The 12842-nt window shown below is 35.4% G+C and overlaps 1 protein-coding gene across 3 annotated transcripts in view; it reads right to left on the bottom strand.

The window, feature by feature from the left end:
• The window catches only part of Tgap1 (GTPase activating protein testicular GAP1), a 73612-nt gene that overhangs the window by 15180 nt on the left and 45590 nt on the right, over positions 1 to 12842 (bottom strand). For all 3 annotated transcript variants that reach the window (XM_039101957.2, XM_039101958.2, NM_001007635.3), the window contains 5 exons: positions 9344 to 9477; positions 7944 to 8102; positions 5186 to 5295; positions 3913 to 4099; positions 372 to 609 (listed from right to left, as the gene is read on the bottom strand). In XM_039101957.2, the coding sequence (XP_038957885.1) occupies positions 372 to 609; positions 3913 to 4099; positions 5186 to 5295; positions 7944 to 8102; positions 9344 to 9477 (828 nt within the window). The remainder of the gene's footprint in view (positions 1 to 371; positions 610 to 3912; positions 4100 to 5185; positions 5296 to 7943; positions 8103 to 9343; positions 9478 to 12842) is intronic.

Genomic DNA, 12842 nt, shown 5'->3' with positions numbered 1-12842 from the left:
ATTCTCTAAATAAAGAGTGTGTCATACATATCTGATTGTATCCAGATATATGTAAGTATATGTGTATATATATGTGTGTATATATATAAATATATGTAGAGATACATATATTCAAGTATAATTTAATTAAAGTAATGTTTAAAAACTTTTCCCATATTCTTTTTTTTTTATTAACTTGAGTATTTCTTATATACATTTCGAGTGTTATTCCCTTTCCCGGTTTCCGGGCAAACATCCCCCTCCCTCCTCCCCTCCCATATTCTAATATAAGCATTTTTGTCCGAATGCTTCTCTGATATTTACAAATTAATGAAATCACAGAATTATATCATCTTTCCATTCATTTCATGAATAAATAAACCTTTTCTTACCTGTAGGACCTGCCACCTGCAGTGCAGCATATGAAATATTGAATTTTTCATTCTTATCACAGGTTGTCCCGGTGCAGCATGCTATGACATTTGTCATAACAGGTGATTTGTCAGAAGAACTTTTTGATTCTTCATTCATCTTTAAATCATCAGACTCTTTGTCAGTATGTTTAATAAACATATCATCATTTCCAAATATTTGATGGTAGTTGTCGATCATGATTTGTATAATGGACAACTATAACACAAGGCAAAAACAAGATTGTCATTTGACATAGTTTACAAAATAAATTTAAAAATGAAATCCAATATTATCAGGAAAATAACAGTTGCCACAAACAGGAAGCCATGAAGTGAAGTCTCTGAAATGGAGACTCTAAGTCCTATGCATTTTACCAAACTTGTTAAAATTTCATGCATATTGCAAAGAATAGAAGAACTACTTAACCAACGCAAAATTTCAGAACAGATACGCTGCAAAAAACTGTGATTGAACCAAATTAATGACCCTTATGTGTTAATGGTTTGTGTGAGTGTCCGGGTAGCTGTTTATTGGGATGTTTTGAATGGGAGGCCTCTCTAGGTGCAGGCATCACAATACCCTCTCATTGACAATGTTCTGGTGCCTTGGCCCTCCTGGTGGAAGTATGCCACTGCTTAGAATTTGTAGTTACAAAGGTAGGTGCCCATTCTCAATGTACTTTCTCTGCTCCTTTTTTGCTTCCCAAGATAAGAACCATCAGTCTCAGCTTCCTCTTTGGTTTTGCTTCCTTTCTGAAGCCAGGCTGCTCTGTCATTTCACTGAAGAACTGTACTACGTTTGCATCTCTAAATTCCAAATAAGCACTTACTTCAGTAAGATACCCTGATCATGTTGTTTTATTTTTATTGGTTATTTTATTTATTTATATGTCAAACATTATCCTCCTTCACGATTTCCTCTCCACAAACTCTGTATCTTCTCCCACTAGCTACATGATGCTCCCTCCCTAGCCCACCCACTCCTGCCTCAACACCCTAGCATTCCCCTACCCTGGGTCATCAAACCTCCACAAATCTAAGAGGCTCTCCTCCTAGTGATGCCAAATAAGCCCATCCTTTGCTACATATCCAGCTGGAGCCATGGGTTCCCCCATATGTACTCTTCAGTTGGTGTTTTAGATCCTGGTGTTTTATTAAGGCAATAGAAAGGTGACCCAGAGAAGAAGTTGGTGAGTAGAGAGAGTCTTAATTGAGAAAATGCCTCCATCAGATGGACCTATTGTACAGGGACGTTTAAGATATATTGTCCTGATTAACATTGGAATTTGGAGGGCTCAGATTTCCAGGATGGTGCCACCCTTGAGCTATCAGTTAGCAAAAAGAAAGATACCAGATACAAGGCAGGAAGCAGTACTACTATTTCACTTCTGCTTCAGTTTGTGCCTCTATGTTCTTGCCCTGCTTGAGTTTGGGCCCTGCAATTTCTCAGTTTACTTTTAAGTGCAAGTATATCGCGCAGTGTAACCTGTCTTCCATAAGTTGCTTTATATCAATGTTTTGTCACAGCAATAGCAGAAAATTATGACACTTCCTAAATTGAGCAACACTGATAAGTTACTTTCCTTCTGAGATGACAGCTTAAATTAAGTCAACTCTATTCATCATATATGTTTCTTCCCAGCATGCACCTAAGTTTATGTTTGAGCACAGGATAGGAAAGAAATGATTCTTAGGAAAATCAGTCAGAACATTGTGTAATTTTATATGCAGATCGTACAAAATAGTTTTGTTTCTTTGTTTTCATACTTGACCGTACAAAAGGATGTTTGAAAAGAACTGTTCATAAAGCAAGAATCATTAACAGTTATTAAGTGTGAAAATGTATTTTATTGCTTCATTTGTACTGAACATGAGGTTTGATGTAGGCTTGTATTTTAGATTTCCAGTAGCTTGGTAATTAGAAATTACCTATAAAAGGTATGTTTCTAGTCCAAGCCAAATTGTGTCCTGGATGAAAATTGTACTCAAGTTGTCTCCTGGGCTATCCTCCTCCATTGTGAGTGATACCACCACAAATACTGTCCTGTGGACCTACACCCTGGAAACTAGTAGTTAAAATGTACCTTGCTTTCTTTTATTTTTTACTTTTTATTGCCTTTTTTCCTTTTAAAAAATGTATGTCCTTTATGGATTCTCTGTAAATTATTCACATGCTATCAAGTAACTCTCATTTTTCAATCCTTTTATATCTCCCTTGGTAACAATCCCCCTTCCCAAAATGTCAAAAAATTAAAGTTTTAAATTTAAATTAAAAATTAAAAAATCAAACCAAAATTTAAAAACATCTTTAAAAAATGCACTGTGTGGGTTGTGTTGTGCCATACTGTGTCACACATTATACCCTTTTGTCCAAACAGGTTACTTGCAAATGTACATTGAAATAAGTCACTGGCCTACTTCAAGTCCTCTGGATTTTGCTACACCATCAATACTGAAACCTCCCAGACACGCTTCTCCTCCTATATCCTGGTATCTTCCTGTAGCCTTTGAATATTGTGATCCTTCAGCTTTGAATCTGCAGGACCTCCCCTTCATCTGCTCTAGCAGCAGCATCTAGGACCCCTACATAGCAGATGTGCAGCTTTATCTTCATGTAGGTCCCCTGACTATTAGTGTGGGGGCTGGCTCTGACTCTGATGTCTACCACTGGATTGCTTTCTTTTAGCTGGGCTGCTTTGTCTAGCTTCAGTGGGAGGAGATACACTTATTCCTGTTGTGAATTGATGAATGAGAGTGAGGTGGTGTCCATGGAAGTTCTACACTACTGAGATAAAGGAGAATGGAGGGAGGAAAGGGTTGTGAAAATAGGACTTGGAGGAAGGGACTGTAATCAGGATATAGAGTGATTAAATTAGTTAAAAAAATCAATGTACATGTGTTTATAATAAAATTAATAGCTACAGTAGACCTGAGGAACTTAAAACTGTACCTAAAATACTTAGTGATAAAATAATGGAAAGTGTTCAAAATAACATACACCAATTATTCATCATTACGCACACATGTATATGCATATGTATATATATATACATATAAGTATATATATGTAATATGCTTTTATATAACTAGTAATTCACTTGGCATGAATATTTAATAATAGAATTGTCTTCCCGCGGTGAAACACAAGAGCTCTATATTCCAAAAATAGGCTCCAATGGAAGAAAACAAACAAAACCTAGTTTTTTTTAAACTTCACTCTAGTCTTCTTGGACTACCATTATAAGTGCAGCATATGGTTGGCTAAAACATCAATATCTAACATAAACATCTAAGTAGAAAGAAGGAAAGAACAAAAGAAAGAAATGATTCATGAACTTAAAACTACATCAACAATCTCCCTTCCAAAACTTCCTGAAATAGATCAATACATATTCCTCTCCACTCCAGAAAAATGCAATCCTAGGGTTTCCTTTTATAGTCATGATCTTTCCAAAGTGTTCCCAATTCCAGTATCACAATTAGATTTTTGTTCCCTAGGGCAAACATCACATCCCCTTACCTTTCTTGAGACATTTTTTCCAAAAAATGCATCACTCGAAGTCCAACCCCATAGCAAATGTGGGCCAAGGCGGAGTGATAACCTGTTAGTGTCTAACTTATTCGTGGATGAGTCTTTTATTATTACTAATACACAGATGAGGTGTTTTAACAATATAAAGTTCGGTTCTGGGATTTTTTGAAGAAGTCTAAACAATGAAAAAGGAGAATTTCATGTTAGATCATCTTAAGAGTAATGTCAGTTATAAAACTAACTACAAAGAAAACACAGGGTAAACATTTTCTAGACCAACTCATAGTATATTTAGAATTCAAAGAAGTAAGAATATATTGCTGGGGGTATAACATAAAATGTTTCTGCAAATCACGTTTCTGTATAGAATCAGGAAACTTTTTTAAAAGTATGTATGTATTTCTGTATACTAAATGGATGACTGCTACCTACAGAAGCCAGAGGAATGTGTCAGGATTCCTGGTATTAAAATGAATGAAGATTGTTGTAGACCTTATGTGTTCTGTATATTAAAACATCCAGTCTTATTAATCATCTTTCCGGCTACCACGGGGACACATTTAATATCTAAAGTAGTATGAATCCATGTAACACTCTTGTGACATTCTAGAACATAAGGAGCAGAAAGCACACTAGTGACCCTGCACAGGGCAGTTATAAAAACATCTGCTGTAGCAAGACAGATCCAGGGGTGATGGGTAGCAATGGGAACCCAAGCTCATGTTAAATATGTTATCATTTTATGGAGTATCGGACAGGAAAATCATTCAAAGAAGTCAAAGCTTTACATGGCCTAAACTTCTCTAGGTAGTTGTAGTTGAGAAAGAAGAATTCAGTAATGGCTTCATGTTCTAATCAATGACATATATTGACCATGTGAAATATTCACAATACCATGGTAACAATTCTAGGATGCAAGTAACGCACAGGTATCATATGCACATACTTCTTTTAATTTGTCTCACACAGGAACTAAACCAATACTCTAGGCTGACCTGAACACAAGGTGTTACATGGACTGTCTTCTAAATCATGATATTTATAAAGGAGAAGACTCCCAGGTAAGATTACAGACATGGTTCAACATGCTAGCTTGAGAAATGGGAATTTTTAAAAAGTGACAATACATGTCTGAGCTAAGGAAACCTCTTGGCATGGGGCATCATTCCAGCTTATAATCCTGTAAACACAAGCCTATGTACCTTACAAAAGCACTGCTACTATATTGGTGCAGTTCCCCAAGTGCTTACTGTATCATTACCTTTGTATGGCATTAATTTGTTCAGCCAGAGTTCCCTCATCTGGGACGCTAAGCCAACTTTCATATAATTCACATGTAAGCAAACTTCCATCTATATGGGTAATGAAGTCCTTTTTTAATGAAAATAAAACAAGAAAAAGTAATGGTCAATGTACATTGTAGAAAGTACTTGAAAAACACTTTTGTTTAAAATTAGCAGTTTAGACCAGTGATTCTCAACTTGTGAGTCATAATCCTTTTGGAGGTCGTACATCATATATCTTCCATATCAGATATTCTACCCATTTTTCTTTATAATTCAAACCAGTGGCAAAATTTTAATAATGAAGTGAATCAAAATGATGTACTGGTTAGGAATAACCAAATCATGAGGAAATATTAGAGTTATAGTATTAGGATGGCTGAGAATCACTGGTTGAGATCCTACTTCCATAAAAGATTCCCAAACTGCTATCTCCCCAGAATCTTGGCTCAAAAGTGGAACCCATGTGCAGGATCTTGTGTTTTATTACCTAAGACTAGAATCAATGAAGCAGAGTCCTAGTTGCTGTAACAATGAAATAAACCTACTGTCTGTTCAAATTGCGTCTCCTGGCTTCTAGTCCACACCACTCCTTGCAATCATAGATCTGCACTCCACTTCCCAGACCAAAGCTCTCTCTGCCTGAAGGAAGCCAGCTCCTATGTGGAATATCCAGATAGGAGCTTATCATAACTGCCCTCTGAAAGGGTCCACCCGGCAGCTGACTAAAATAGGATATAAAGAGTCACAGCCAATCACTGGATCTTATATATCAATCAAGGACTTTATGGTAGAGATACAGGAAAGAGTCCATGCCCTGAAGGAGATAGGAACTCCACAGGAGGAGCTACAGAATCAACTAACCATGTCCACTAAGAACTAACAAAGGCTGAACTACCAATGTAAAAGGCAACAGAAGCTGCAGCGTGGCCTACAGCACCTTCATAGCAAATGAAAAGCTTAGTTTCCATTTGGGTCCCCCAACTTTTGGAGCAGGGGCTATCCAAAAGCTGTTTTCTGTGAAAACCCTTCCCCAAGCAGACTCAGGGGCAGAAGTTATGCTAACGCTAAAGAGAGTTGATGTGCCAGGGAAGGAGGGTAACCCAGAGCCCCCTAACTGACTCAGAGAAAGAAAATGAAACTCTATAAGGGGAGAAGAAGTGGGCAGCAACATGTAAGACATAAAATGAACAAATAAATGTAAAGTAGTAGTAGTAGTAGTAGTAGGAGGAGGAGGAGGAGGAGGAGGAGGAGGAGGAGGAGGAGGAGCAGCAGCAGCTATTAAAAAAAAATCCAACAAAACAAACAAACCAAAATCACAGGCCACTTTTTGGAAGTAGGTCACTCTCCAAAAGGAAGAACACTAGAAAATACCTCCTTCTGATTATATAATTTGGTGAATCTGTACTCTTCGTTCACACAGAGTAAAGCTGTAATATACATGTACACCTCTGCTTACAGGCCCAGGTGGAATTGTGGTGAAGTTTCTTACTTTTTTGCCTTGTAAGAAGTTCTCACAGTTTCATATTTTTCTTAAAATTTGTAAATATTCAACTATCTAAATTTAGTTGTAAGCATCAGCTTTTGATCCCTTCAGACGCACCAGAAGAGGGCACTGCACCCCATTACAGATGGTTGTGAACCACCATGTGGTTGCTGGGAATAGAACTCAGGACGTCTGGAAGAGCAGTCAGTGAACACTGAGCCATCTCTCCAGTCCCTAGCATCAGTCTTTTTTAAGAACAGAAACTGTCTTTGTGCATGAAATATCAAAATGAAGTTTCGTGTTGTAATAAGGATAGCATGCCATGAAAATGGAAGAATCCCAGGTGCTATTTTACCTGTAAATTGCTTTGAATACACATACCTTTAGTCACTGATCTTCAACTTTTCTCCCCATAATGTGGTCCCAAGTTTCTGGCAATTTGAACCAGACACACTTGGCAAGCTCAAGGGCTAAGGAGGGACCATTGGGTACATTTGCCTAATGTTATTAAGCATAGTTAATCACAGAGCATTATCTTTTCTCTTGATGTCTGGGCCATAGGTCCGTAGTCCTCTGAGGGGTGAATTTAGATCAAGGCCCAAACAGAAATAAAACAATGACATTTGCTCTAGAGTCACTGCAAGTCCCTAGCAAATTAAGAGTGGAAGACAGGCTAAATGTAGGGTAGGCTAATTCTTGACTATTTGACATGGAATTAGGATGTAGCTATCTGGAAAAACTGAAAGTGTTAGATTATTTTTTGATTGAGAAGGGAAACAATTTTGCTTATCTACTGGACAGAGGGCAATGTCAAACATTGACAGCCTATTGTAGGTCAGTGGTGGACTAGTCGGTTTGAACTGTTATTTGTGAGGGATATTTTTTGGTAAGTATTATTTAAAACATGAATTTTGTAAAACACACTTTTATCACTATTATTACTTGTCCTCCTATTACTTCACAATGTATGGCCAGAGGTGAATCAGTGGTAATATATGTAATGCCAAACTAAAGCAAATCTGATATATGAGGATGTTACCTTCCAACAGAAGCTGTTCACCTCTGTCTTTGCGATGAATCTTGTGACATTCTAATCTTTGTCAGACTTTTATCTGCCATGCATCTTATCAAGCGATCATGTGTCCATAGTTCCAGGAAACAGTCATCATCATGTAATTTCAAGGACAGAATGCACATATGCATTTGTATTGCCATGCTTAATGTTGGTGATTGAAAAAAACCTTCCTTACCTTTAATACGGATGCTATTACAAGCACGCGTTCCTCATTCCAATTGATATATTGATAGGTGTCTATCTTGTCTCTCAAGGACCAATGTGAATATTCAGATAGAGTTTTAAATATGTGATCTGTATCTTTTCCCTTTTCTGCAATTATAGACAACATATCCTGTGTGGGATAAGGAGAAGTTTGCATTATTAGAGATCTATACATCTGAAGCACAAATATGTCATTTATTGTGATCCTGAGCTTTGGCAGTTTTGAATAGAGAGCAATAACGGAGAGGAATGAAGAAGACATGGAAACTTTTCTGTTTTAGCTTCCAAATACATTCTTTCCTAATCCATTTTTTCTCCAATTTGAGGCATCATGATTTGAACTTCTGTTCCCCAAAGCATTTTGGTGAATGGTCCTCTATTACTTTTTGTTTCCTTCTATGAATATCTTTCTCAAAGAATGACATTCTAAGTAAATATTGGGATATTTCCCTTTCTGAGATTAAATCACTATTTTACTTCCGGTTTGTTCTGGTCTCATTATGACCCCTAAGTTTTGTATTTTTAGAAAGATTTTTTTTCTCTATACTTATGAGACATTTATTTCCTTTTTCACTGACTTCTTATTTTCAACTATGTCTAAAGATGCTGTCACATTTAAGAACCCAAGTATATGTCAATCATTCTTCCATAATTTTTTGTAAAAATGACTACCATATACAGACTTGGTTCATATTTTCTCTATTTTCATTGATTGCATGATTACAAACATGGCTTCCAGATAATTCTGCTCTAAAATACTTAAGAAATGGACAGTAATGCTCATGTGTCTGAAAAGATAAATTTGTTCACACAAAGCATAAATTCATAGCACAGCTATATTACTAATGTAGATGCTGGACAGTAAATATACATTTCCAAAGAAGTTTAATAACTCATTTAAAATAGATTAAGCCATATTAGGTGGCATTTATGTATAGTCCACTAGGATAAAAGATGTTAATATATAGAAAAAAACAGTGTGTATATTTAATTCATTAATAATGTAAAGTAAAGATATATGGATATTTTTAATTTTAAAAGATTGAGTAATCTCAGAGGCAATAATATTAAGGGAGACACCAGAGTAATATGGAGTCATAAAGAAGCTGGAAGACTTTACAGTTGGGTAATCAGCAGGGCACTTCCATAGACCCATTTCCTCCAACAAGCTTTGAGGTTTGGATCTTTGATGCAGTCAGTACAAAACATGGGAATGTTATTTGTTTCAATTACATGATTCAAACTTCAGTGAAACTTATTTCTATTTTAAAATGATCTTACCCTCATGGATAGGTTATCTAAGCATTCATCAGTTTGATTGAATAACTTACTTAGAACAAAAGTGCTGTAGAAACCCAAAATGATACTCACAAATATTGGAGTAGGTATCTTTTTGTCTTCAAAAATACTTGTAAGAGGTTGACCAAACAAACATTTCTTTGCAGGTCGTAATGGAAATAGACAACGTACTGGTGGGTTGGAATATTCATTGTCTTCACATTTCTCTGTATTTAAGAAAGAAGGGAAATCATTGTTGTAACTGAACTCACTTACCCTTGCATACACTTTTCATTTTATAGCCCCTAAATCAGAAAGAGATACCTGTTTAAGTATTAGAAGCATAGAAAACATCAAGCAAACACATAATAATGAAAGACTAACTGAAATAAGAAATAAAAATACAAAAAGCTATGAAGGAAAAGACCAAGTTACACATAGAGCTGACCGCATTTGACTAACACCTGAATTTTCAATGGCTATTACAAAATACAGTTGGCTCTGGATCAATGATCAACATGTTGTCAAAGAATACAGATATTAGCCTTGACTTTATTACTAAGCAAAAATATCATTCATATTAGCAAAAGAGGAGAAACATTACATAGTATAATCACCAGGAAGCCATTTCTCTTCAGCAATCTTGATCTACAAAAGGCAAACAACAATCTGAAGATAAGGTATATATATATATATATATATATATATTCAAGAGGACAGGAATGTAGCCTGTAGTCATTCAACAAAAGAGTGAAAAGTATATGGCAACAACAAAATAACAAAGACCCATAAATAAATGAAATCTAATGATAGATAATCTGTCTCACCTAGTAAAATACAGACTATCAGTTTGGGTAAGAAAACAGATTCCATCTTTCTCCTGCATCCCAAAATACACTTGTTTTAGACACAATTGCATACTCTTGTTTAATATGCAATTGCCTATATTTCTTTGTCTAGGTCTCAGGTCCCATTTAGTTTCTCATGCCCATTGGTGTTGTCTTTGTTCAGTTAATGTTTAGGGAGTGATGTTGGTGAGGCTTTATGGGTGAGGTCACGGGAACATGGCAGAAGACTGGGAGGAAAGAAGGTAAATAAATCACTTCTATAATAGTGTTTCTCCTAATAACATCAAAGGTGTTATAAATTTTATAATGCTTTCAAAGGATAAATCAAAATGGTATTATATGATGGTCTAGATTTTTCACTATATAAGTGTTACTGATTCATGAGTATGGGGGAATCTTTCCATGATGTGATATCTCTTCAATCTGTAAGATTTTGTTGTTGTTGTTTTGGGTTGTAATTTTTTGTTTTTCTTATTTGTTTTTGTTTTTGTTTTGTTTTCTTAATTCTACAAGTCTTTTACATCTTGGTTAGAATTTCCCCAAGTAACTTAACACTTTTGAAGTTTACTGTGAATGATGGTGTTTCATTGACTTTCTTTTCATTAAGTTTGTAATTTTTATAAAGACGAAAGCTCACTTTGTGTGTTAATTCTGTATGCTGCTAATTGTTGAGTTTATAAGATATCTGAGTATTCTTATGGATTATTTAAACTCACTTATGTTTATTATCATATAATCTTCAGAAAGAGCTATTTTGACTTCTTTATGTCTAATTTGCATCCCCTTAGCCTCATTCAATTGTGAACATTTTTCTATTTGTTTACAAATGCTGTATGAAACAAGAGTCCACTGAGTATGACTAAAGATGATGACAGCAAGTCTTTAATTCCCTAATAGTTAATACATAACTAGATGAGGGGCAGCACACACTGTAAGGAAATTCTAGGAGATAGAACCATTATCATCCTTGCAAAATAAGACAGTTACTGCTAAATGTTCTTCACTTAACACAGTATGGTAAACATTTTCTTATTACTTGATATTTCAACTTTTAACACTTCAGACTATAATCATTTAAGGCTAATTGCAGATGTGGAAAGAAGAAAATTAAAGAAGTAAAAAATGAAGGGATTGTATATATTTCAATTTTTTATATTAAACTAGGAAAATGAATTGATCTTGTCAGAGAGGAGTGAAAATATGTGACTCGGACAAGTCAAAGGACCTGCATGGACGATCCTAAAGAGAAATAACAAGAGATCAAATGTTGAACTATAAAGGAGTACCTAGGAATAACATTTTTTTCTGAGAAACCAAGCAAAAGACCCAGAACTATGTTCAATTCTGTGGTAATGAAAATATATTTAAGTCTAATCAAAGAACAGTTGTTATGAACTGAGCTCTTAGTGTCACTTACTGCACTTATTCGGATATTTTGCCACACTGTTTATTGTTGTATTTCATATGCATTACAGGTGAGTACAACTAACTATCAATTGCTTCCCTAACATGTCAACCTGCCTACTGGTTTACCTACCTTAGGACCTTGACTTAAAGCTGGAGGCTGCTAAGACGTATCTAGCTAGAATCAGTTGACTCCTGAGACATCCCTGTAAGATTTATTTGACAACTAGCACTCAAGTCCCAAATATTGAGAGAAATCCAATTGCTACCCAAAGCATCCGTTTTTTTTGGGGGGGGGAAGTCACAGGAAATACTTTAACAGACAAGAATATCTCTCACCAGGATTGAAATGGCTGGTGCTATAAATCTAGTCTGATATATGTAGCCAGTTTGGTAAAAACTTTAAAATTTATCACATTAATTTACTAAATTTGCCACATTCCTTACAGCATTCTAAATATTAGTCTTACATCCACAAATAAGTGGGGCCATCATCTCTCAACACCAATGCCTCTTTGTACAGAAAATGGAGACCATTACAAAAAAAAAAAAAAACTGGACACAATGAAGAGATACTTGCATTATGGAAAATCCAGCACCAGCAAATACATGATCATTAGAGCTAAATGCTCTGTAGCTCAGGGAGCATTGTAGAAGAGGGGTTACAACTACTGTAAGACCCAGCATACTTGAAAGTCTGTTTTGAAATTGCCTTTCATAAAAATAGGTGCAAAATTACAATAATAGCAACATCAATGCAGTGTTAAGGCAATGCTCACAATTTCACTTGTCAAAAGTCATAGGGAGCTAATTACAACTGACAGAATATTAATTTTTCCAGAAATGACCTGCATATGGATTACCTAATACACAGTGTATATCGTAGAAACCATATTCACAAACAGAGCAAAATGAACTCAAGTAATATTCATGTTTTTAAAGATACAAGTATATATATAAATAAAAACATGTATAAAACAATATTAAAATGAGTTTCAAAGGGCAGTGACTGTGATGGACTTAAGGCAGAAAAGTCAGGCTACAGTGCTAAAATTCAGTTTTTGATAAAAATTTAAAATAATTTAAAATAATTCTAGTAATAAATGAAAATCTTGTGAACTTATAGTAATGGGAGTTCTGGAGGGACCAAGGACAGTAAATATGGAAATTATCAATTTTTTACTGGAGGTTTTCTCTAAGATTTCCATTTCTCAAAATTGTATTACAGACACTTTCGAGATAGACAAACCATGAAAAAGAATATTTCATGTTGATTTCTCAGGTGATGAAGAGAGATAAAGCAAATATGCTGTATGCTTCTGTGCATTTCTCAGTGTATG

This window comes from Rattus norvegicus, chromosome 2 (assembly GCF_036323735.1).
Source record: "Rattus norvegicus strain BN/NHsdMcwi chromosome 2, GRCr8, whole genome shotgun sequence".
NCBI lineage: Eukaryota > Metazoa > Chordata > Mammalia > Rodentia > Muridae > Rattus > Rattus norvegicus.
This window is presented reverse-complemented; position numbering and strand designations above follow the sequence as displayed.